Below are 23,253 nucleotides of genomic sequence, written 5' to 3' on the forward strand. Positions count from 1 at the left end.
TATGCAACACTGCTCAAACGCACATAGCTATTGAATACTGAATGTTATGTAAAGTGATATGTATAGTCAACTGTCCACTTTACACCTTCTGCTGTCTCTTTGCATGTGAGGTCCTGTTGTCCTTGTCCTGGAAACTCTGTAAGTTGTCAACATGTCTCTGCAGCGAAGTCGCCATGACAAATTCCTGCACGTTTAGCGTCCTTGGCGACTCAAGTGATTCTGATTCTGACCATTGCAGTCTTTTGTCAGCCTGTTTTATCGTTGTGTGATTGTCTTGAGTGATTTTTTGTTTATTGAGCTTTATCTTCTCAGTCATTCGTCCGCAAGGCAGCCTTTAGGTGGTGGTCAAGGCTGAGAGCGCCGCCGCTCCTACTTCATGCCGCTTCGCAGCACCTGATTGGCTGCAATGAGCATGACGCTGATGATGAAAGCGATGGCAAAGGCGCATATCAGGCTCTTGCGCACACAAGTTTGCTTGACTTGCTGTGTTGGGCTGGAACCTGTAGGGGAAAGAGGGAGAGAGAGAGAGAGAGAGAGAGAGTGAGAGAGAGAGAGAGAGAGAGAGAGAGAGAGAGAGAGAGAGAGAGAGAGAGAGAGAGAGAGAGAAAGAGAAAGAGAGAGAGACATTACCTGTGAGTCCATTGAATCAGATCTTATTTAATGCTTGAAAGACATCTGATAGTCATTTCCGAATGAGAGAGCTCATCACAAAAACATACAACTACGTGAACACAATTATAGGGGGATGAACATTGCCAGGAAAATTTGTTTTCACACCTGTATGGTACATAACTGCATCTAGATTGAAATGTTGATTGGAGTTTCCTCCAAATTAAACAACAAACAAATGGATCGGGGCCTGATCAGCATATCAAATGTGTTCTTCAAAACATAAGCATTCCTAGAGAAGCCGTGGCATACCACCAGAATGATCTGAAGTGAGGAAGTGAGGCGAGTGAGTAGAAGCAAAAAGGATTCATAACTGATGACAGAACTTATTTTGTCCAAAGAGCAAACTGAAATATTTCTAAATGCTTCAATGATGTGGAAAAACAAATTCATGCTGTTTTTGGTTTGTTGTTTTTCCTCCAAAGGTCATTGCTGTTCTTAAAAAATAGCACCACATGTCTCCATAAAGTAAGCTTTTAAGAAAAAGTATTTAAGAAAATAATGATCAGTTTCTCATTGATGCCTATGTATTTTTAAATCGTACAATTGGTTTTGTTGGCCCAACAAGCATGAAACTCACGCAATACATAAACGACCATATAAACTTTTTTTAAAAATTGCAGTGCTTTCTGCTATCAAACTACAAGTGTAGCTGTGCTAGAAAAAATATCTCAGCATGTCATCTAAATCCAAATAATAAGAAAAATACACCACCAACAACAACAACAATATGGACCCAGAAATGCAAAGTACACCGCCAATAGCTGTTTTTTTTTACCAGTGTTTTAGGGTGGATTTTTCCTTTAAATTATTCATCGTGTTCTGCAAAGTATAGGAGGGTTCTTCCTTACTGTCTATATCCACCTGGCAGTCCTCAGGGTTCTCTATGTGGTTCTCCTCAGTCATGATGATGTTCTCGATGTCCTTCATGGAAAGGTGGTCGCAGAACGTGTCGTACAGGAGCCTCTTCAGCTCCTCCACCGTCAGCTTCTGCATGTCACACTGGAGATACACACACACATATACTGTACATTAACGTGTACACGGGGATACGTGCACGAAAGCGCAAACATAAGCACACACACACACACACACAGAAAAAGTTGCGACGACGTGCAGAACCACACACACACATATATGTATGTACACACATAAAACACACACATACAGAGGAAGTGAACAAGAGGAACAAAAAGAATGCTGTATGAAAACGTTTCAGATGAAGAATTTGGTTTAATGCCAATCCATGACCTGTGCCTGTGTGTTCGCCTCTTAGCTCTACTCAGTTCTTCTACTGATTTCCAGTGTGGAGCTCACTAACATGACCGAAGGCTCTGTTTGATCACTCCAGCAGCACATGGTCAATACTAGTTCTAGTATTCTGTTACATAATGTTAACATCAGGCTATGCAGTCTTTGTAAGATACTTCAATGGTCACTTGGGCTTCTCGGCTCCTCCGGCAGGTTTATCTTCTGCTGTGGTTCTTTTTTTTTTTTTTCCACACGCTCTACCAAGAATTCCCACAAACCCCCCCTGTCTTCTGCGCTCGATTCTGAGCCTCAGTCGCTCCGAACTCGTTATCGCATAATCACAACAAAGGCAGCTCTGACACAAGCTATATCCCATTAATTTCCATTACACTGTCAGCGTGAGCGGTTGATTATCTAAGGAAGTGTCTGTAAATAAATTAATATCTGTTTCTAAAAAAAAAAAATTTGACATTAATGCTTTAAACAATAACACTGCCACACACAATGAGGCGGAGGTATCAATTCAAAATCCTGATGAAGGACACAGTTCTGTCAGAATCCTAAACCTCTTCAAGATGAGCTTTAGACAGCCTTGTGGGCGGCAACTTCCCATTAACGATCCAGTCGATGTGGCAATTAAATTTGTTTTCCTCTAAACTGGTGGAGCCGCGGTGCCTAAATGTTTCCGCGCCTGGCAGTTTGCAACGGTGGCGTCTCTGCCGCCTGTCTTCTTCTCTAATAAGCAGGAAGTGACTGACTGACTAATGAGTTACCTTCCAGAAGACGGAGTCAAAGTCAGTGCCGTTGAACTTATCTGGCAACCCGGCTGCCGTCAGCTTGGGGCCCAGGAGAGTGACAAACTCCTCAAAGTCCACCTGGCCGTCGCCTGCGGAAGTCAGGAACAGTTGGTTTTACTGTTTATTGTTGGTTTCCCTGTTAATTATCGCTGGTTTTACTGTCGATTATAGTTTTACTGCGTACTGCAGTCTGGCTGTGCAAGTGAAGCAAAGAGCAAAACCTGTGAAATAAAGTGCCAGCTGCAGTAAAGTGTGTGTCGTTGTGTTTGTGTGTGTGAGAGCATACATTTGTGTGTGTGGACATGCATGTGTGTGTGTTTGTGCATGCATGTGTGTGTGTGACTGCGTGCCAGCATACAGTATGTGTATGTACATGTAGGTACAAGAATGCGTTTGCATGTGTGAGTGTGTGTATGTGTGTGTGTGTGTGTGTGAGAGAGCATGCATTTGTGTGTGTGTGAATGCGTGATTGCATTTGTGTGTGTGAGCATGTGTGAATGTGAATGCATCATGACATCCGACCTGTGTGTGTGTGTGTGTCTGTGTGTGTGTGTGTGTGCGTGTGCATTTGTGTGAATGTGTGTGTCTGTGTTTGAGCTTAAATTAGTGTGTGTGTTCAAATGTGTGAGAGAATGCGTGTTTTTTTGTCTGTATGTGTGCATTTGTGTAAGTGTATGTGTGTGTGTGTGTGTGTAGGTGAGTGTGTGTGTGTGTGTGTGTCTCACCATCCATGTCCAGTCTCTGGATGATGACCTCCAGCTCCACCTCGTTGGGCATGTAGCCCAGCGAGCGCATGGCCATGCCCAGCTCCTGCTTCGAGATGAAGCCGTTCCCATCGCGGTCAAACACTTTGAAGGCCTCGCGGATCTCTGCAGAGACGACACACACACACACACACACACACACACACACAAAACACACACACAAGCTTAAGTCTTTCAACAGAGCAGGATATAAAAGTGGGAAATGTTCCACGCACCAAAGACACATTTGTTATGCCGCATCAGTGCTTGAGTCATAGTTATATGGGGGTTGGCAGCCCAGGAGAACAAATGCTACCAGTAAGATGACAAAAAGAGCCAAAATAAAATAAATACCCTGCAAAAAAATGTGGGCACAGATGAAACAAGGAGCTGAGACCAGGACAAATTGTCAACATTTTAAAAGGGAAGCACTTTGAATTCCATATATTTGAGATTTTACAGGATTTAATCCACCTCATGACCTCTGTCACATGCAGCCGCCTTTCTCTCCCCTTCCTCTCCTGTCTCTCTGCATGGCACACGATCTAAAAAGCATTAGTGCCATAAAAATAACATTACAAGAACAGCTTCTGCTATCAAACAAGGTGTGATATAGCAATAAAAGAGACGCCAGTATGACGCCTCACTGCAGTGAAGGGCTCTGGTGGTTCAGCAGTGTGGATGCATATCCTGTGTATGGCATCAGTCCAACAGGTTCTTAGAGAGCAAGACTAATTAGAGATTCAATCTAAAATGAGATATCCACTATCTGGAAAACAATACCAGCTACTAAAAATGATTGCTGGCACATTATGTGTTACTATTGAAGTTATGAGTCATCTTAAAGTAATAATCCATGGCAGATTCATATAAATAAATGTCTGTTTGCTACTCTCTACTCATCAATTGATACTGTATAACACAATAGTGATTGAACCTATACCCAGTTCATGAAAGCTTTTACATTTGCCGTTCTAAACACCCGGTGTCTGGTAGGTCTTTCCTGGGAAAAATCCTCTGGTGCACAGGAATGATGCGTTTTACATTTTGGGAAATAGCAACAGCAGCTTGTTTTTAAATAAATAGGCTAGAAGAAGAACTGGGCAGCGATAGCCACCATGGCTGAACAGACAAAGAACAGAGCGCCACCTACAGAAACTCAAACTGCATCAACAGAAAAGCCAAGCTCCGCCCACACTGTTTGATTGACAGGTGATCTCTGGGAAGTGCAGTGCAGAAACACCACAGCAACAAGGATGGAGACAAAATTTGAAAAAAATAAATAAATAAATGAGGATCTTAAAGCCTATAAATCAGTTATGTTTTTGAGAATAGAGCTATCCATGTTTTTGAAAAATTTATGAATTTCAGGTCATAGAATTTTTCCATCAAGGATATACACGTTATTTTGAAATAAACCTCTTCAATTTTAACCATTTCGAACAAAATAATTGAAATGACTAGATATGAATATGAAGAAGTTGCACCCCACGCTGTTACAGAGCCACTATCTTTCAGCTGTTATCTCCTTTATTTCTTTTAGTTTAGCCACACTGTATATTTATCTGCATTCTAAAAAGAGCTTAAACCTCCTCTGCTTTTTTTCCTCTTCATAAGTGACTGAATCCCTTCATTTATATGCAATGACTTTCACCACCGAGTCACCTGCAATTTTTTACTGGTCACATCCTAATGTCAAATGCTTGATTAGCGTACAAAAGAGCAGAGCAGGAGATGAATCTTAAGATGCAGCTGATACATGAAGCACAGAGTAAATCTCCAGAAAATCTCAACATAATCTCGATAATCTAACATTTGCCGGAATCAGTGACTTTAAAGTGCATTATTAAAGAGTGAAAATAATAGATTCATGATCAGACCGCATGTAAGGCTTAGGGAAATGGAAGATAGTTTGCAGGGGTTTGAGATAGAGAATTATAGATTAGGTTAGTACAGGAGCAAAAAGGTACAAAAATATAGGCTTGTAAATGAGAAAATGTAGAAGGAGTTATGAATGAATAAACAAAACAAGAACTGAATGCTGAATAATGCATCTCTGTCTCTATTGTGCATTTGACTGGCAATAACAACCCTTTAAGTAGGCCCAATAAAAATTCAAATTTGAATCGAAATGACTCTTTCATTTCATGGTTTAAAGCAAATTAGCTGTTGTTAAGTTACTGAACTGGAATATTAAAAAACTTTAGCAAATCACTGCAAGACCGAAGTCTTGTAAATGGGAATTGCTGCTCCATTGATTTATTGGCGTGTCAGCATCACAATGAATGACCGAGCCTCCGGCCAAAATCCACAGTTGACATTCTCTGACAAATAGTTCAGTCGAAAAACAAAACACAACAAATATCAATGATGGCAAGGAACGTGTGTGTCATTGTATATAATGTGTTCGCAGGGCTTCAGGAAATAGTTTGTTGTAAGCAAGTACACGTCCGCAGAATAGAAAGCATGCCAGCGGGACAAGGGTACTTGGCAATCATGTATTACAATGGATTTCAGCCGGGCATCCAATTTATAAAACTGAGCAGAGTGACATTTGCAGCAGCTATTTTTCACATTGTTTTTCCCTCTACAATGTCTTACTGGGGCTATGGCTTGAGTCATTGAAAGCCTCCAGATATATTTTTTTCTTTCCTGGGTGTGATCCTATTGTTTATAGAATAACAATACCTCAGTATCCACCTGAGGTCCCAGCTCCATCTGTTTACTTTAGAAACAGAGGCTTTCCAGCAGACGCTCATTGAAAAAACACGCTGCCGCCTCGCGGGAGGCAACACACACTCTTAAATAAGGTGCCAGAACAATTTTAGCAAATACTCTGTCTCCCTTGAAAGCTTTATTTATTGATCAAAGACCATGGTGAACAAAACATCCAGACTGGTTAGTGGCGTGCAAAGTATACTTTATATAACATGTTTGTATTGTATAATGAAATGCTGGATAACATTTTCCTCAATATGTTATGAGGGAATTTTACACTCTGTCACAAGCCATTAGATGAATAAGAATTTCCTAGTGCTGGATCTAAAAATGTAATGAATGGATTATCAAGCCCAATACACTAGCAGTGAGATATATAGTCACATAGCTATATAGCCATTGCAAATGTTTTATCAAAACCACTTTAATGTGTCCATTTGAAATCAAGACAAACTTAGAGTAATATTACAATGAATTCACAAAGCTCTTAAGTAAAGCGTACAATAGTTCCCACTTGAACAATTTATCAAAAGAAGCTGACTAATCACCCTCCAAACGAATTCATTTCTCTTTTTGACCAATTGCCTTACAGATAAACCCTCAAAGAGATAACACTCTATCTTAATTGCCCCCAAGAGAGACAACAATATTCTCCCTTTTGTACTCTGTGAGCCCAAATGAGCCAAATTCACATGCACACCTCTACGGTGAATCTATTGTGATTGAGAAATTACCTCTGTCAAAATGAAAATTTCTCCCTCTTTGAATGTGACTAAATGCATTGGCAAAACCTAAATTCCTCTCCTCTGGGTCTACGCCAGCACAAATGACCTGAATTATCCTGTTCAATCAAAGAGAGGCAATTGGCAAAAATTTAACTGCCACTTAGTCATGCAGGCTTGATATAAACAGATCAGAATATGAGGCGCAGATAATTCAAGCGACAGTGGGTCAGTAGCATTAGCCAAGATCCACTTACATGTTTACAAACCAAACCACTGGAGGGAAAAATAAAACAGTGGATGGAGATGCTCACAGTTTATGCACCGCATCTTTAATGTCACAATGAAAGGGGAAAATGGCTTTTTCACCTTGTTAGTGAATTCCCCATATCATAACATACACATATTTAACAATAAATGGCAAAAAAGAATGATACACTTTTTATGTCTTGTGTTTTTATATCAAAATCCCATTATTTTTACTTCCTGGAAAACAGCATATTCTTAGTTGTTACTTCATGCCGTACCAGTAGGCATAAAAATAAGATACAAAACATTTTTAACCAATAATACCGTCAGATTTTTGAACGACCCCACTAACCCTCCCATCTTATGGAACAAGCTTCCCACTTCAGTAAGAAATGCTACTTCAGTTGAAAGTTTCAAACGACGTCTTAAAACTCATCTTTTTGCTGCGGCCTTTATTGAATAATGTGGACTATTGTGTGATTGTACTGTTGTTACTGCTATACAACAGCCTTCATTGGTTTGCACCTATGAATCTGCGTGTTTGCATGTATATACAGATGTGCTTTTTGTGTATTTGTTTGTGCATATGTGTTTATGCACACTGTGCGTGTGTATGTGGGCATGTATGTGCATATATGCAGTTTATGTGTGTGTATATATGGGTGTGTACAGTATGTGTATGTATGTGTATGGGTATGTATGCATGTATATGTTTATATGCATGTATGTATGTATATCTGTGAGCATGTATGTAGGATATATGTGTATATATATGTATATACTTTTGTAAATGTGCATGTATACTTATAGTTACTTGTGTATATTTTACTCTTTTATTTAGCTTTTATTCTATGCTTTCTCTCTTGTACAGCACTTTGTAACTACGGTTTTGAAAGGTGCTATATAAATAAAGATTTACTTACTTACTTATAAAACAACTTTCAAGTGACACAAGTGTTCACCCCTGACAATATGGTTGGAATTTATTCATTTTGAAGAATCTGGAATTTGTGACAGCTCAAGATTATGCGCAAAGTAATGAGTCACCTTCCATGTTCGTTACAGTCCAACCCGCCCACTTTTGAACAGTCCCTCGCCACATTAAGCCCCGCCCCTACATCCTGTTTCAACTGGAAATACGCAGAACGACGGAAGCATGGGTTAGACGCATATCAGAAATGTTTCCTTGCGACTTTAAGTATCTCCGCTTCACACTTTTCTTCCTTGTTGCTGCAGATGCTGTTATTGCTTCTGGCGTCTTTAAACTAATTAACTTCACTTTGAGCTCCGGTTACATTTTAATTTCACTAATAGTATAATTTTGCTGTTTTAGTAGCTGTAGCTAAGCTTCAGTCAGTCCTCCACTGCATCTCTGGGACACAGTTCCACCACTGAAGTGTGAATATTTTTGTTGGAAGCACGTGGTATTTGCTTTGATGTAGAAAGGTGCTTGTTGGGCTTCAAAGATATAATGCCATGCAGTCCCCCGGGATGTGATCTGATAGAGGATGAAAAGCCCAAGTTAAGATCTAGAGCTTTGAGAGCGAGGCATCTAAAGCTGAACTCCCACAAGAGAAAGGTGCAGTGTACTCCCAGCGCACTGCTCTCCCCGTACGCTATATCAATAAAGTGCACAGTGTCCTTGCTGCAGCTCAGAAGCACTGAACAATCTCACAACTGTACACAATGCTGAACTAGGCCAGCTTGACAGGTATCACTTCAAAATAGAGCTGATTCACAAAGACAGCTAGAAAGCGCTTGGATCACGGCTGAAGCAAGACGCACGTTGTCTGCGTCGTGTTTAATATTAGATTGTGGAGGAATCGAGTGAGCAAGCTTTTAAGAATATGATCATCTTTGGCTATATATACATAATATAATGGAAAGAATGCAATGGAAATGGGTGAAACGAACTATCCTCGTCCTCGCAGAATAGAAACGCATCACATGGGAAATATTTACTTGGATTTTTAAGGCACGCCTGCAGCAAAGTGTTACTCCCTTTCAGGTTAAATTTAGCATCGGTGAAAACTTTGCTAATTACAAGCAGCGCACTTCCTAGAGCACAAGCTAATGCCGGGGCTTTTGTAGCTGTGAAGTGTCCGTGAATGTAATCCTGGGCATGCTTCAGAGCCACAGATCCTCTTCGCCTCAGTCAGACCTCCATCTGCTTAGGGCTCCTTTGGATCGGTAATTGCAGCACACCCACTCTTTATGTAAGACCTTAAAAAAAAAAAAAATCGATGTGTGGAAAACACCGCTTCGCCGCGCATGTGTGTGTGTGTGTGTGTGTGTGTGTGTGTGTGTGTGTGTGTCTGTGCATGAACCTTGGGCGACTATTTTTAAACATCCATAGCAACCTTAATCCATCTTTAGCTGGAAAGGGGCCGACTTGGGCACCCGGAAGATTTGAATATTACCATAACAGGCTTCTAACAAGGCTCTGGAGAATTCAAAAAGGTTATGGCAGAGTCTAAGCCGTCTGTGTCTCAAGGAAAAGTCCCATCTCCGGGTTTGGATAGAAATCCCCCCCCTCCCATCCCTCCCTCCCCTCCCACCCCAGTGATACCACATACATTATGAAATTTGAAGAGCTTCACCCCGGGCCGGTGCAACACTGACACGACCACAGGGAGAAATTGGCGAAAAAGAAAAAGTGGGAAAGGTCAAGGTACTTTATCCTCGGTAAGGAAAAATCCCCTCGCTAACTTCTTAAAACCCCATTTGACCTGGAGTGATTGAAGTCAGTGAAAGGGCGTGAAATTTTTAGCCCTGTCTGTGTTGCTCTCGGTTCTTTTTCAGCAGGGTAAAAGAATCATTGATCTGGCTGTATTTTTCTCCCCCTTCCTCTTATGTTTTCAAAGCAGCGAGTTTTCATCATCACAGCCGATATCAAGCTGAGCCGGGCCAATATCTTCAAGGCAAGAGCCGTGAGAGCACCTCAAATAAAGGTCAGATGTGAAAAATCAAAAGCCTCCGCTATGCATTACAGGCAATTCAATACTCACTCATCAATTCCACCACATTACGCTGTCAATACAACATTCAGGCTATATGGACGGCGTTTTTCATTCAGTGTATTTTTATTGTCTGCTATAGACTTTGCAGTATTGTTCATCAAAGTGAGAAAATATTACCCTAGAGAAACTACACAGTGGTTCCTTTGATTGAAAAGCACTTCACCTTCCAAAACTCATCACAGTTCATTTCACAGGTAATAAAGTCTGCTAGATCCACTCCTTCACGGCAATCGATCAAAATGGAAATAAATGACTCAACTCTAACGACGGCTGTAATCGCGGGCCCTCGTGAAATTCTCAGCTAATCTGCGCCACATGGTTTTCCATCAAAACCCAATTCAGCAAGGTAAGATGTCAAACCGGATTACACAAGCTGATTTATGAAGAACTTTTATGAGATTGTGGCCCTTGACTTCATCAGTAATGTCGGGTACAGAATGTCCAACCAAGATTTTATGGTCACTATGAAATGAAAAATGACTTTTTCATCAAATCTCCGTATCATAGCATAACCCAATTTAACAATAAATGGCAAAAAATTTTTAGGAAAAGAGCCTACTTTTACTCCATGGCACAGAAAAATTCCAACCAATAATACCACCAGATTTTTGAACAATCCCCCCCATCCACTTCATCATATAAAACCTGCAACTTAAAGGGTAACTTCGGTATTTTTCAACCTGGACCCTATTTTCCCATCTTTTTGTGTCTAATTGACTAAAGGGGACAACAATTTTTGAAATTGACTGCAATGTAATCCGACGGGGCAAATCGCACCGTCAATGTACGTCCACTAAAAGTGCTTGTTTTTGCCACTGACAGGCTCAGATTGTTATTGTAAGTGTCTGACAACATTATGGAAAGGACCCTACAGGGAAATGAAACGTTTTTCTTTACCTTTCGCTTGATCAGGTCTGTGTGTAACCAAGTCTCGCTCAAGTCTCGCGAGAGTTGAGTTGTTGCAGAAAGTTACACACAGACCGGATCAAGCGAAAGGTAAAGAAAAACGTTTCATTTCTCTGTACACAGAGACAAACACTTATAATAACAATCTGAGCCTGTCAGTGGCAAAAACAAGCACTTTTAGTGGACGTACATTGACGGTGCGATTTGCCCCGTCGGATTACATTGCAGCTCATTTCGCGGCTGCCAGCTGAAGCGATTTTCAAAAAAATTGTTGTCCCCTTTAGTCACTTAGACACAAAAAGTTGGGAAAATAGGGTCCAAGTTGAAAAATACCGAAGTTACCCTTTAAAGGAATAATTCGGTATTTTGAACCCTGGGCCCAAATAACATGTTTTCCGTCATGATCCCTATTAGTAGAAACCGTAACTTCGCTAGCCGCCTGCTCTGCATGTCCGGTAACACCGGGCGGCCCCCTCCTACTCTACTGCAATAGAAACCTAGGGGTATACGCCACAGTCTTTGAAAACTATGATAAACGTTGTTTTGCAAAACACGACACTCACAGTATAATCATACTTTAAAAAAAAAAGATTTTTCTGTCAGCAGTTATTTTTAGATTCTTCTGGCTCTCATGGAGAAGGTAGTGCGTCTTTGAGAAAAAAAATAGTTCCTATCCAAATAGCACACAACTATTGACAGAAAGCCCGGTTTTTTTACAATTTTTTCAAGACAACATACTGACACTGGTATGATAATACTGTGAGCGTTGTGTGCTCCGCTAGCAGGTGGCTAGCGAAGTTATGGTTTCCACTAATAGGGATCATGACAGAAAGCATGTTATTTGGGCCCAGGGCTCAAAATACCGAACTATTCCTTTAACAACTTAAACAGTGAAACAAGTGGTAACATGCTACAGTGATGCAATTTTGGGTGTTCACCCGCAAAAACCCTTTAAAATGCATTTATTTTAAAGAATCCGAAATTTGTGAGAGCTCAAGATTATACGCGAAGCAGTTTTGAACACTTTTGAAGTCCCTCCCTGCGTTATGTCCCACCCCAAAGTCCTATTTCGCCGTTTCCTTGTGACTTTAAATCCTCCAGCAGCGGTAATACTGTAGATTCAGCCTGTGGCTTTGCCTTCTATTGCTCTGTCACTACACCCCCAAGGAACGGCTCATTACTGTTCACATCTTTATCACCATCTATGTCAAGTACAGCTTTTTTTGTTATGGTACACATGTCATCCAGACAGGTGATACATTTGATAGAGTCATTTTGAAATTCGTCCCCGTTCGGCAGGTTGTGTAAGAAGGCCCTCCATCACACAGGCAGAGCGGGAACTGTTGAGGATTAAGTGAGTGGAGTGATGGGAAGACGTCTTACTCCTATCTAATCAGACCGAGGATAATAAATCACAGATTGTGCATCTGTGATGCTTTCATGGCCGTCATAGCTGTAATGTCAAGAACCATGTAAGCTATCTTGTCCCTTCCCCCGGTTTAAAGTTAATCTTCCCGTCTTGCCTGTGCATCTTTTCTCTCTTCTCTGCTGGTTTCGTTTTTTAATCAGCAGCAGCTCCAAGTGCTTTTCAGGCACTTGGATAAACACATTGGAACGGAAAATTGTCTCTGGGTAAAAGACAAACAGATATTTCGTAGCAGGTCCGCAGCCTTTTCTCCACTTTGGCGTCATTGTTTTGTGGGACGAAACCGAACAGAAACCAAACACGAAGTCGAACGCTGCCAAAGCCCCGGCCTGACACAGTGGATTCTGAATAAAGCGAGGACATTATAGTCATTTAACTTTGGAGTAATTACACAATGACAGCAGTCAGCGTGATGTCGATGGCGCATGTCTGTCTTCTTTGTTAAACGCTAACAAAAGGCAGCAGAGTTATAAGCAGACGTTTGCCAGGCACTTTTACATTGTCAGAGGGGTTTGACAGGCAGAAAGAGGAAATGTAATGGCCTTAGCGATGGAAACACAGCTCGTTTCTTTATTGTAGTAACCTCTATATCCACTTTTTCATTCACTTTCATTCTTTTGGTTTTCGCTGTTGTTTCAGGGTGTGAATCATAAACCTTGCCTCCCGTGCTTTGATGAATAACTCAATAAGTATGTTTCGTCTGCCGGAGTGCAATAAGCAATGGAAAAGCCCTTTTGTATTCAAGGGGAAACAAACAGTTTGTTCTGGGCGTCTAATTTAGATACATGATGAGGTGTTTTTTTTTTCTGAAAGAGAACAATAATTGAATTAATTCTCACTTCCTGGGAGAGAGACACGCTAATAGCACTCAATAGCTGAAATGAACAGCAGCGACTAATAGCTGTTTGTTTTTAGTTAGCACATCTGGACCTTTTCCACACTCTACAATTCTGAAAATGAGCCAGCGCATCCTCTGCCGTCATGATTGGTCATTTTGTTATGTGTTGTTGTTGTTGTTGTCCAGATCTTCATAGCAGCATATGCTTTAAAATGGTTGCGGTTGACCCCTTGAAAGTACACCCACGCTACACCCACTAATTCTGCACAAGCGATACGTTATGTGCATAATTTCTGTCTTGCCAGGCAGATGCCGGTGTCTTTAAATATCTTCATTTGTATTCATGTAAGTATTTCCAGAGAAATGGAAGTCAACCCTCCACCTCGGGGCGAAGGAATGAGTCAATGTTTTCTGCTGCAGCTACAGTAGGAGTCGAGCAGGAACATCAAGATCGCCTTACAGCCTGTTTATGCCATTAGAAAAATAGTAGTGTCAGTGGTTTTCTGAGCAGCTGTCAGTCAAAGGGATTTGCAAAGACCCACAAACTTTGCCGAGGGAATAGAAGTGAAACGTTGAAAAAGGAGCCCGATAAACACGTGTCATTCCATTTTACTACTGAATGCAGCCGGCTTTCAAAAGCAAAACGGAGAGTGGAAGTCGGAATCTCTTAAGAATAATACTCTTAAAGACGAGCAATTATTTATGACTCCAGGAGGCGAATAAAGAATTGTCCCCTTAGTCCCGTTATTCTGATCACTTCCTGTTTGCGGTGTCTCGGTTTCCTGTCTCTGGAGGAGTGACAGTCAAATCTGTTTTTGATCTGCAGACGAGGAAGGCCCCCTCACTCTGCCTCCGGCGCGAGCAAACCGAGGAGAGACTTTGTAGACTGTGTTGATTTCAATTACTCCAGACAGTTACTTGGTGAGTGTAAAACGCTTCTTGAGAGATTTGTCCCCGGTGGGGCTCTGTGACAGGTTTGGCTCGGTAAACGCTTGCAATGTTTCTTTGATAGCGATTAAGAGAAGGCTTTCATGCCCAACCAAATGCCTAAAAGTGGAACTGGAACTGAGTGAGAAGAAGCAGAAAAGTTACATTTAAAATGTTGGTAGATATCAAAGGATAATTTTGGCGGATATTTTCTTTTTTCTTTTTTTTTTGTCCAAAGAGCGGTCGTGTTTCTTCTGATTCCATTTGTTTCACTGTCTTCAGGGCAGGAGGGTTTCCCACCCTGAATATAACGTGAAAAAAAAATGTTGGCCTTGAGAATAAAGTGTTTCCCTATCTCATCTTGTCCCTGTATTTGCAGGTTAGTAATGTGAAGCATGTAAAATGTTACAAAAGAAAATGGAACCTTTTAGCTAAGTGTGTGTGTGTAATTTGTATAAGAGATATGTATTACCAAAATGAATAAACATGCTGTAGCTTGCAGATTACCATGGTAATTCAGCACTAACTTCTCATTATAAATGAACTGACATATAGTCATGTTTGGCTCCTGTACACTTTATTTCCAGTAAAGAAGGAACACACTAATGTCCTAATATACTTATGAACCCTTATGGTTATACAGTCTTATCTTTCATGTTTTCAGTATTTTAAGCACTTAAAAAGTGTTATTATACACTAGGTGTGTCATCCTATGGTTTTGCTAGCAGCTCACTCATGTATGTCAATTGGATTGGCTTAGCTTAATGAGATAATTTATTGATTACTGAAGGAGAAATTCACTCTGGTCCCATATGAATTAACAGCGGTTTGGGGTAAGACGGTGCTTCGAAGCCAGGGAGTGAGGTGTAGATTTTTAATGTTTTCTCAAAATCTGTTGGTCTGAACCACATCGATCCAAGTGTTTCTGGTGTCTGGGAAGGCTCTCTGGAGAACCCACCAGAACAGAAATAGAGGAATTTGGGCCTGTTTTTTTGCAATGAACCATAGTAGCCAGCTTCCCCTGAACGACTCTAATAGGAGCGTATGTTGACTGTGACAAGTGAACGTGTGAATGAATAGAAGACAGAAATGAGAACATGTATCGTTGTCAATTTTCCGTTGTTGAAAATGTTTCACAGGAGTTCAAATTGACAACAATTTGAATTCCTGTGAAACATTTTCTATGCAATTATACAAGCATGAAAATAAGACATTGAGGAATGATGAAAGGAAAATACAGACAAAATACAGACTACAGACTTGAACTGAAATGATAAATAAATTCTACTGAGCATAACTTTGTTGACAAGAAGCAGGCATTCTGCTCCTGTCTCATCTTTTCTCTATTTACAGGAGACTACTGGCGTCTGTTTACAAGATCCTCAGTCTGGGACCTGTTACAAATGCTTTAAGCTTAGCCCTGGGACTATTTTGAATTTGCTTCCAATATGGCTGTTGTTAGGCAGTGTGGAAATGGCCTACCCACTTAATTCCACCTGCAGTGATATTGACACTGCGCTCTGCCTGTGTGTGTGTGTGTGTGTGTGTGTGTGTGTGTGTGTGTGTGTGCGTTTTAGTAGTGGAGGAGGTCTAAACTATATTGAGCAGCTATAATATGACCGGCCCTTTTTTTCTTCCCTCATATGTAGGAGGGGAAATGGAGAATATGGAGTCCAATTCAATTTATGCTCATATCAGTGTACATTAAAGCACTTGCTTCCACCCCCCACCTTCCACCACACACACACACACACACACACACACTCAGGCTTATCGCGCATCAGAAAAATAGCATTTTGCTCCAATTATAGCTTTGACAGCCTTCTCAACGGCTGAGTATGGTGCCAGTGGGCCATTCCCTGGTGTGTCCAAGCCGGTAATTGAAAATCAAGTCCTTGGCTGTGTGCGCCATTAGGGCCTGCACCTCCTGTCCCTTTACATGCACAAGCACACGCGTACACACACATACAGTAATGTGCAATTTCACTGTGTGACAAAGCTCGGACTCCCCGACGGCCCGGCTGATGCATATGACATCTCAGATATCAAGCCAATTCTCGTCCATCTCTCAGGAGATCAGAGCAATCACATGACACAGAGGATGTCCCTCGAGCGGTAAGTTTCTCATCAACTAGACATTTACGAAACTTCACTTCTCTTAAAATATGATAGACAGGTGCCGAAATTGTTCAGCGCATGTTAAAGGGACATTAAGTTATTTACGACTTTGATCTCTATTGCTGACCAAAGGAATTGCAACAACCGACTTACGTGTAATGGACTGAAATAGTAGTCACATTTTCGCAATAGAATAGAGTAAGCTATACCAGAAATGCAAACCAGAAACATCTAGTGAAGAGGTAATGTGTCACAATGCAACATAATGCAGTTTTGTCATTTGTTTTTTGGCTTGAGAACGAAAGTCGCTCGCTCACAGCGCCGTCCGCCATCTTTGAGCAGATGAAAATGCGAGGAGGGGGGTTGTTTGAGATAGAGAGCACAGGCCCAAAAGTGAGTTTTGAAAGCCACAAATCGCAGCACCTTGTGAAGTAATTGGTGAGTCATTGGCATAGATCAACAATCCAATCAACCCCCTGTACTTATATTACGGTCATTTTGTGCTATGGGGCAGTAAAAAATCGTACTTAATGCACCTTTAAGTAGAATTCTATGTATATAACAGCTGAACACAAAAAAAATGAAAGTTCCCTGTGAATCTCAGCTGCATTGTTGACAAATCTAACGACATCCAGTCTCCTCAGTGACATTGCCTTTAAAGTCTGCCCTATTTCACAACCTGTAGGCGTCCGCCGAAATAAAGAAGGCCCTCACATGGGAACACTAATGCTCCACAACAGCTGAAAACGGCTCTGTCACCGCTGTTAACCGTGCATTCCCCCGCTCTCTCCTACTCTCTCCCTGAAGCATCCCATTGCTTAGCCAGCCGAGCTGCCGCTGAGTCGGGCTGTAAAGCTCAAACGGCTCACTTCATCGTGCGACGGAGTGACTGCAGCGAGCCGATATACAAGTGGTTTGGACCCATTAGACAAAGTCAAAGTGAAACGGTATCTATTCAGCGCACCCCGGGCCCACTGTAAATTAAAGAGGGAGGAAAAGAAAAGGGAAAAACTGAGAGAAAGTGAGATCTTTCAACCCCACATCAAAAGCCCCTTCTGGAGTCAATAAAACTGACTGGGGCTGAAATACGAGACGCCCATCTTTTTTGCTGTAGCACTGTGTGCAAAGTACATTTCTTTGATGGCGAGGTCCCTTTACACTGGAAGTCATGTTTGACAATAAAGCTCCGAACTGTGTGAGCGTGACAGCGCAGACTGATGCAATGCTGTAATCATGCAGATGACATCATGAGAAGATCGGTTTAGGCGCTGACATGTTGAGCCTTTATCACAGCGTCTGTCTGTTGGAAGTCAAGGCAACAAAAGGCAATGGAGCATAATATAGGCAGAATGGCACCTCAAACCAAACAGTCCATCTACATTTCTGTATATTTCTAGTGTTCTGTGGGTGTTGTGTAAAGGTATTTAGGCAGTTCATATTATACCACATGGACCGTCTATGGGGAGTTGTAATCAATCCATATTTAGCCTCTTCCAGCCAGCTTTTCCAATTAATATCAACCAAAGCACTCAATAGCATTTTCCTGTCAACCTTATTGTGTACATGTGTGTGTGTGTGTGTGTGTGTGTCTTTGCATGTATTTCTAGACGCATGCTTCTACACGTGTGCGTCAGAGAAAGGAGAGAGAGAAAGAGAGAGGAAGAGAGTGTGTGCACGCATACTGTACGTGTGTGTGTGTGTGTGTGTGTGTGTGTGTGTGTCTTTGCATGTATTTCTAGACGCATGCTTCTACACGTGTGCGTCAGAGAAAGAAGGAGACAGAGACTGAGAGAGGAAGAGAGTGTGTGCACGCATACTGTATGTGTGTGTGTGTGTGTGTGTTATGTGTGCGTGTGACCGTAATTCAGTGTGCACGCGCGTGTGTGTGTAGTCTCCAATATGTGCAACTCCAGGTTCAATTAACGGTTCATTTCTGGTCTCTCCCCGGGAATTTCTGCATCGGTACCCGCAGGCAAGATTTCTCACAAGACCCAGCCTGTCGCAAAGGCTGTCATTCACACATGTGCATCATTTCAATCATGGCCTAATCAGAAGCGCTTCACCGCTGTGGAGTACTTGTGCCATGACACCCTTTATCCGTCTAAGCACATCTGACTTCACTGAATCCATCCAGCGAAGCAATGCATTCAGTCTGAGGCGATCTAAAGAGGTCTTACGTATGGACAGGAGGGGATGGATTGTAGTCCTTTGTTTTCCACAGTGGATATATAAACTTGATGCACATTAATTAATAAGGTGACAAGGATGAGTGGTGCAGTAAACAACAGGGATATGTCAACTACCTTCCATCGAAAACATGGCCCAGAACTCACTGTCATCACACAAGCTTTGGGACTGAAGCTATTTCCCTGAGGTTCCTGTATGATAAAGTGCAGATGACGCAGGCTCACGCCACAAGGGCCCCTCACATGAATATTTTGGCAATACTGTTTATTCATGAATAAACTGTTTATTCAGTTTATTTGGTTTTCCCATTCTTATTAGAGATATTACTTTTGCCGTAAGGCGCTCTTGTGGTGCCATGTATAATGAGTATGTATAATGATGGAGGATGATGGGGTGCAAATAAGTGGTTTGATACGGCCAATTAAGATGGGATTTAACCCTGGAAGTCATTCAACAGCAGTCATGATCTTCAGAAAAGATGCAAGATCATGCACTTATGGATCATATGACCAGTAGAAAGCCAGACTTTTGGGGCCCTTTAGCTCAGGGCCCCATGAAGCTCTAGCACGTTTGTGCCTCTGCTAGTTAGAGACAAGGCATGGCAGCTGTCCATAGGAAGCAATATGTTCAGCAACATTTCATCACTGCAAAGGTGCAGGAGTGCCTACATTTTAAACAAATCAGCTCCACACAGAGGGATATGAGACTCGCTACTGAATAAGCTGCAAAGGTCCCATCTAATGTAATCATTCCTAGTGAGCAAATGCATAAAATTGAAAAAAAAACAAAAACAAAAAAAAAATATATATATATATATAAATATATATAGCTAATCTTTGAGTAGTACTGATAACAAAGGGGGATCTTTTCAGTCATTGGTTATCTTTACATATTTTGGTTCCAGCGGCCATAAAGCACAAATCAGAGAAAAATGGAATAGTGAAAATGAAGGAATAAATCCAAAAGGCCTAAAACATGCCCTGTTATATAAATCCATCATTTGATATCTGTATCAGCAGCACCAAACAGCACAAACAGACTCCCTAAGCCTGACGAGCGCTGTCCAAGGTGCTGACCGCGCGTCTGTTTGAATGAGCTGACCACAAACTGAGCTTAATGCATGTGACATACAACACTATCACAACATAAGCCCGTAATGAACAAACACCTCTTGAGGCGTGCAGTCGCTCAGCAGCCTCGGTCGCCTCAGATACCCTGTAAGCTTTACATTAAGAGGAAACATCTCACCTTCAACTTCGTCTTCGGGCAGGTTAACCGGGGCGCTGTAGGAGAGGATGTCGGGGATGGTGCAAATTCCCCGGTACATCAAAGTGGAGGTGACTGGATGCATCGGCATGACTGCGACCTTTGGCTGCCACTTGCGCCCTCCTCATATAGAAATATCTACAGAGAGGATCCCAACTTCCCCCCACTGTCACCGAGGGAAGGGAGAAGCGAGTCCATGGATGGAGGAAGAGGGATGAGATGGGAGAGACGGTGAATCCCGCACGGTGTCCGCTGAGATCTTCTTTTGGCCAACGAATAGCAGAGCAGAGAAGAGCAGAGGGAAATGTTGAGGGGAATGCCTTACCTCATTGCAATTTTGGCTTCTGTTTGAACGCTATTTGCTTAATCACTGTAAGTCACTAGATGCACTAGATGGCAAACTACCTCAGACCCAGACAATGCGCACATAATATATCACCATCAACCCAGACAAGCTCTACATCTTAAGCACAACAAAGTGGCATATAGGCTCGCGTTTTCTCTCACTGTGGCAAACCGATCAACCGAGAGACGAAGCCGTTTATCAATCCACTGCTTTTAGTCCCAACGTTTGTCTGGCGCAAGCAAATTCATGCATCCACTTGTTGGATACGTGCGCTCCCTTGACGCACTCCGTCCTTAATCGAGCCAGCGAGCTTGTTATAATCCACAGAAACGAAATGTCAGAGTTAAAAGGGTTGAAGGGGGGAAAAGCCTAAGAGAAACAAAATTTGTGTCTTGAAAGAATAAAAAGATAAGGTGTCAGCGCTTGAGGATCCTCTTGGACTGTATGCGCCTGCTCGCTCTTAATTGGTCATGGGCACGGGGGCGCATTGCGATCCAGTTGTTCCATGCACGCCTTCGCTGGAGAAACTGTGTTTTGTGAAAGGCAGATCTATGTGTAGCAGATATGTATAGACAGCCTCCTCTCTCCCTCTCTCTCTCTCTCTCTCATACACACACCTGCACATACACACAGTGTTATGGGTGTAGGCAAACCCTCTCTCTCTCTCTCTCTCTCTCTCTCTCTCTCTCTCTCTCTCTCTCTCTGTTCATTCTCAATTCCGCTCATCGCGCGCTCTGCACCCCGGTTACTCACCGACGTCGCCGGTTCCCCGGTGCTACACCAACACCGTAAAGTGTGATTAATGACCATCTATGGCGTGTATGGTTGATTTCCCCCCGTGGCGTCGCTCTAAAAGAAATTAATACCCTGCAACCCCATGGGCTTAAATTATACTCCAAAGTGTTGATGACTGCTGAGCGCACATTGTGCATTTGAAGTACTGTGATTATGAGAAACTGAATCTATGTTAGCAGCTACTGCACCAGTAAATTTGGTTGGCTTGACTGAAATGATTATTTAGGGCAAGGGAGAGTTCATAACAGTGGGAAATATTTGTGTGTGTGTGTGTGTGTGTGTGTGTGTGTGTGTGTGTGTGTGAGAGAGAGAGAGAGAGAGAGAGAGAGAGTTAAAATTCTCCCTAGGTTTCTGTCTGAACATCTCCAATTGTATGCCTTGCTGCACCACTATCTCTACAGAGCAACCCTTTGAAATGAAATGTTGTACTTTTCAATTGACATGGTTGGCTAAGCAGTTCAGGGAATGACGGAGGAGGGCTAGTTTCACTGAAGTCACTTGAATTTTTGATCATCACAATGTGTTCCCATATCCATACATCCCTGAAATTCATCCATCCTTAGTAGCCTTGCCTGCATTTCCTGTTGGCTTCAAATTCACCAATGTTCTTTCTTTTTTTTTCTTTGTTTATATCTTTGTTTGTTGATTCTTTCATTGTTTATTTCTTTGTTTGTTTGCTTGACTTTCTTTCTTTCTTCCTACCAACTCGCGAGTCTCTATTGTAATTTTCAATGTTTGAATGGGTTTTGTAACCCCCAGAAAACCTTTTCATGACAAAGGAAAAACCTTTCCAAAGCTCCGCCTTTACCAGGTCACTGAGTTGCAACATTCTCACAGACCACATATGAAAACACCCACTGGGCTGGCTGGCATTTCCTTCTGCTCAACAGACCATTGATCAGTCTGCCAGCAGTGTCCAGCAACTATGGCTTGACACAAAAGGGCACCGCCAACTTCGTATCCTCGGGTGACATGTGGCACCTTTTATTTCCGCAAAAATAGCCTACCTAAAGTCCGCTCAACAGGAGGAAACTTTGAAGGTCAGACCACTTTAACACTCCAATAGCCACGATGGTCAGACTCCAATGCGCCACGGTAATGTTTTGTTGCTGAGGCTGTTTAATGATTACCCCCCGGTGAGCTGAGGTCTATTACGTTCTCCTGTTGTTGGTAATGTACCGTCCGAATATGTGAGTGGGGAGCTGGTGTTAAGGCTGGCACTAGATGGCAGCTGGTCCCTCCCTCCCTCCCTCCTCTCCCAACTGTTAAATTTAACCCTTAGCCACTAGAGGACAAAACATGATATCTGAAATGGCAGTAGTGAACCCAAGAAGTCATACATAATGGAATGGTTCTTTATGGAGGATCTTTACCACCTTTGGGAACCAGAATTAGCATTTTGGGAATGATGTAGGCACAGAACAAGCACAGACAGTGTAGTGTCATAGGTAGATATTTAACTTTCATTAGTTTTCATTATTATTTTCGTTAGTCTTTTTCATCAGTCTGGCACCTGTGTGAGCTTGGATGTGCGTGCCTTCACTGACTTTTATTTTAACTCTGGTCCATTCAAAGGTGATATCTTTGATTTTTTTTTTTGTACTGGGAAAGGCTGTTCATTATGATAATAAACCACTGCTGCCACAAACGCTGTAATTTTAGACTGAATTAAATTAAGGGAATATGACAGGGGTCTCCCTTTACGCCCAACTGATTTCTAATGACAATTTGGCTTGACAGATTATAAACCCGCAATTCTCAGCTCAGCTCCTCTGACAGTTATCAGCACAAACCTGAAAGCTTCATCCTCTCGCCTCTTTTTTCCCACTTCTCATCCTCAGATAAGCAAAAAGAAAGGCTTGACGAGATTATAACAAGGACAAAACAAAGAGAAGAGCCCAGGTACCCACAGAAGCGGCCTGATTGAATTGTTGCAGATTAAAGAGGATAGGAAGGATGAGGGAGAGAGACAAACAGAACGAGAGTGAGAGAAAGAGAGAGAAGAACTGCAATTTCATGTCTCAGGATAGTTGCTAGAAGTTATTATTTCTAATGAGGATTCACCGCATTTCCGAATAAATTACAACATTCAACATAAAATGGCCTGGGTAACTAAACAACCCCCCAAAGCCATATCTGGAAAATATCTGGACATTTTCTGTGTTATAATTAGCATCTATGGAAAGACTGAACTCTACAGTCCATAAGATGAGAGTTTCTGTTCTGAGGCTGCCCCCTGTTGTCAGATCTTCCCCCCCTCCGGAACAAATAAGCC

General features: G+C 42.0%; 1 protein-coding gene across 1 annotated transcript; it reads right to left on the reverse strand.

The window, feature by feature from the left end:
* Nucleotides 1-369: 369 nt before the first annotated feature.
* On the reverse strand, nt 370-19,928 carry cabp7a (calcium binding protein 7a). The gene is made up of 5 exons (XM_071897719.1): nt 19,820-19,928; nt 3,443-3,586; nt 2,694-2,806; nt 1,521-1,671; nt 370-500 (listed from the first exon to the last, which is right to left on the reverse strand). The coding sequence occupies exons 1-5, from the start codon at nt 19,926-19,928 to the stop codon at nt 370-372; spliced, it is 648 nt and encodes a 215-aa protein (XP_071753820.1).
* Between the last annotated feature and the right edge of the window lie 3,325 nt (nt 19,929-23,253).

Source organism: Centroberyx gerrardi, chromosome 8, assembly GCF_048128805.1.
Source record: "Centroberyx gerrardi isolate f3 chromosome 8, fCenGer3.hap1.cur.20231027, whole genome shotgun sequence".
NCBI lineage: Eukaryota > Metazoa > Chordata > Actinopteri > Beryciformes > Berycidae > Centroberyx > Centroberyx gerrardi.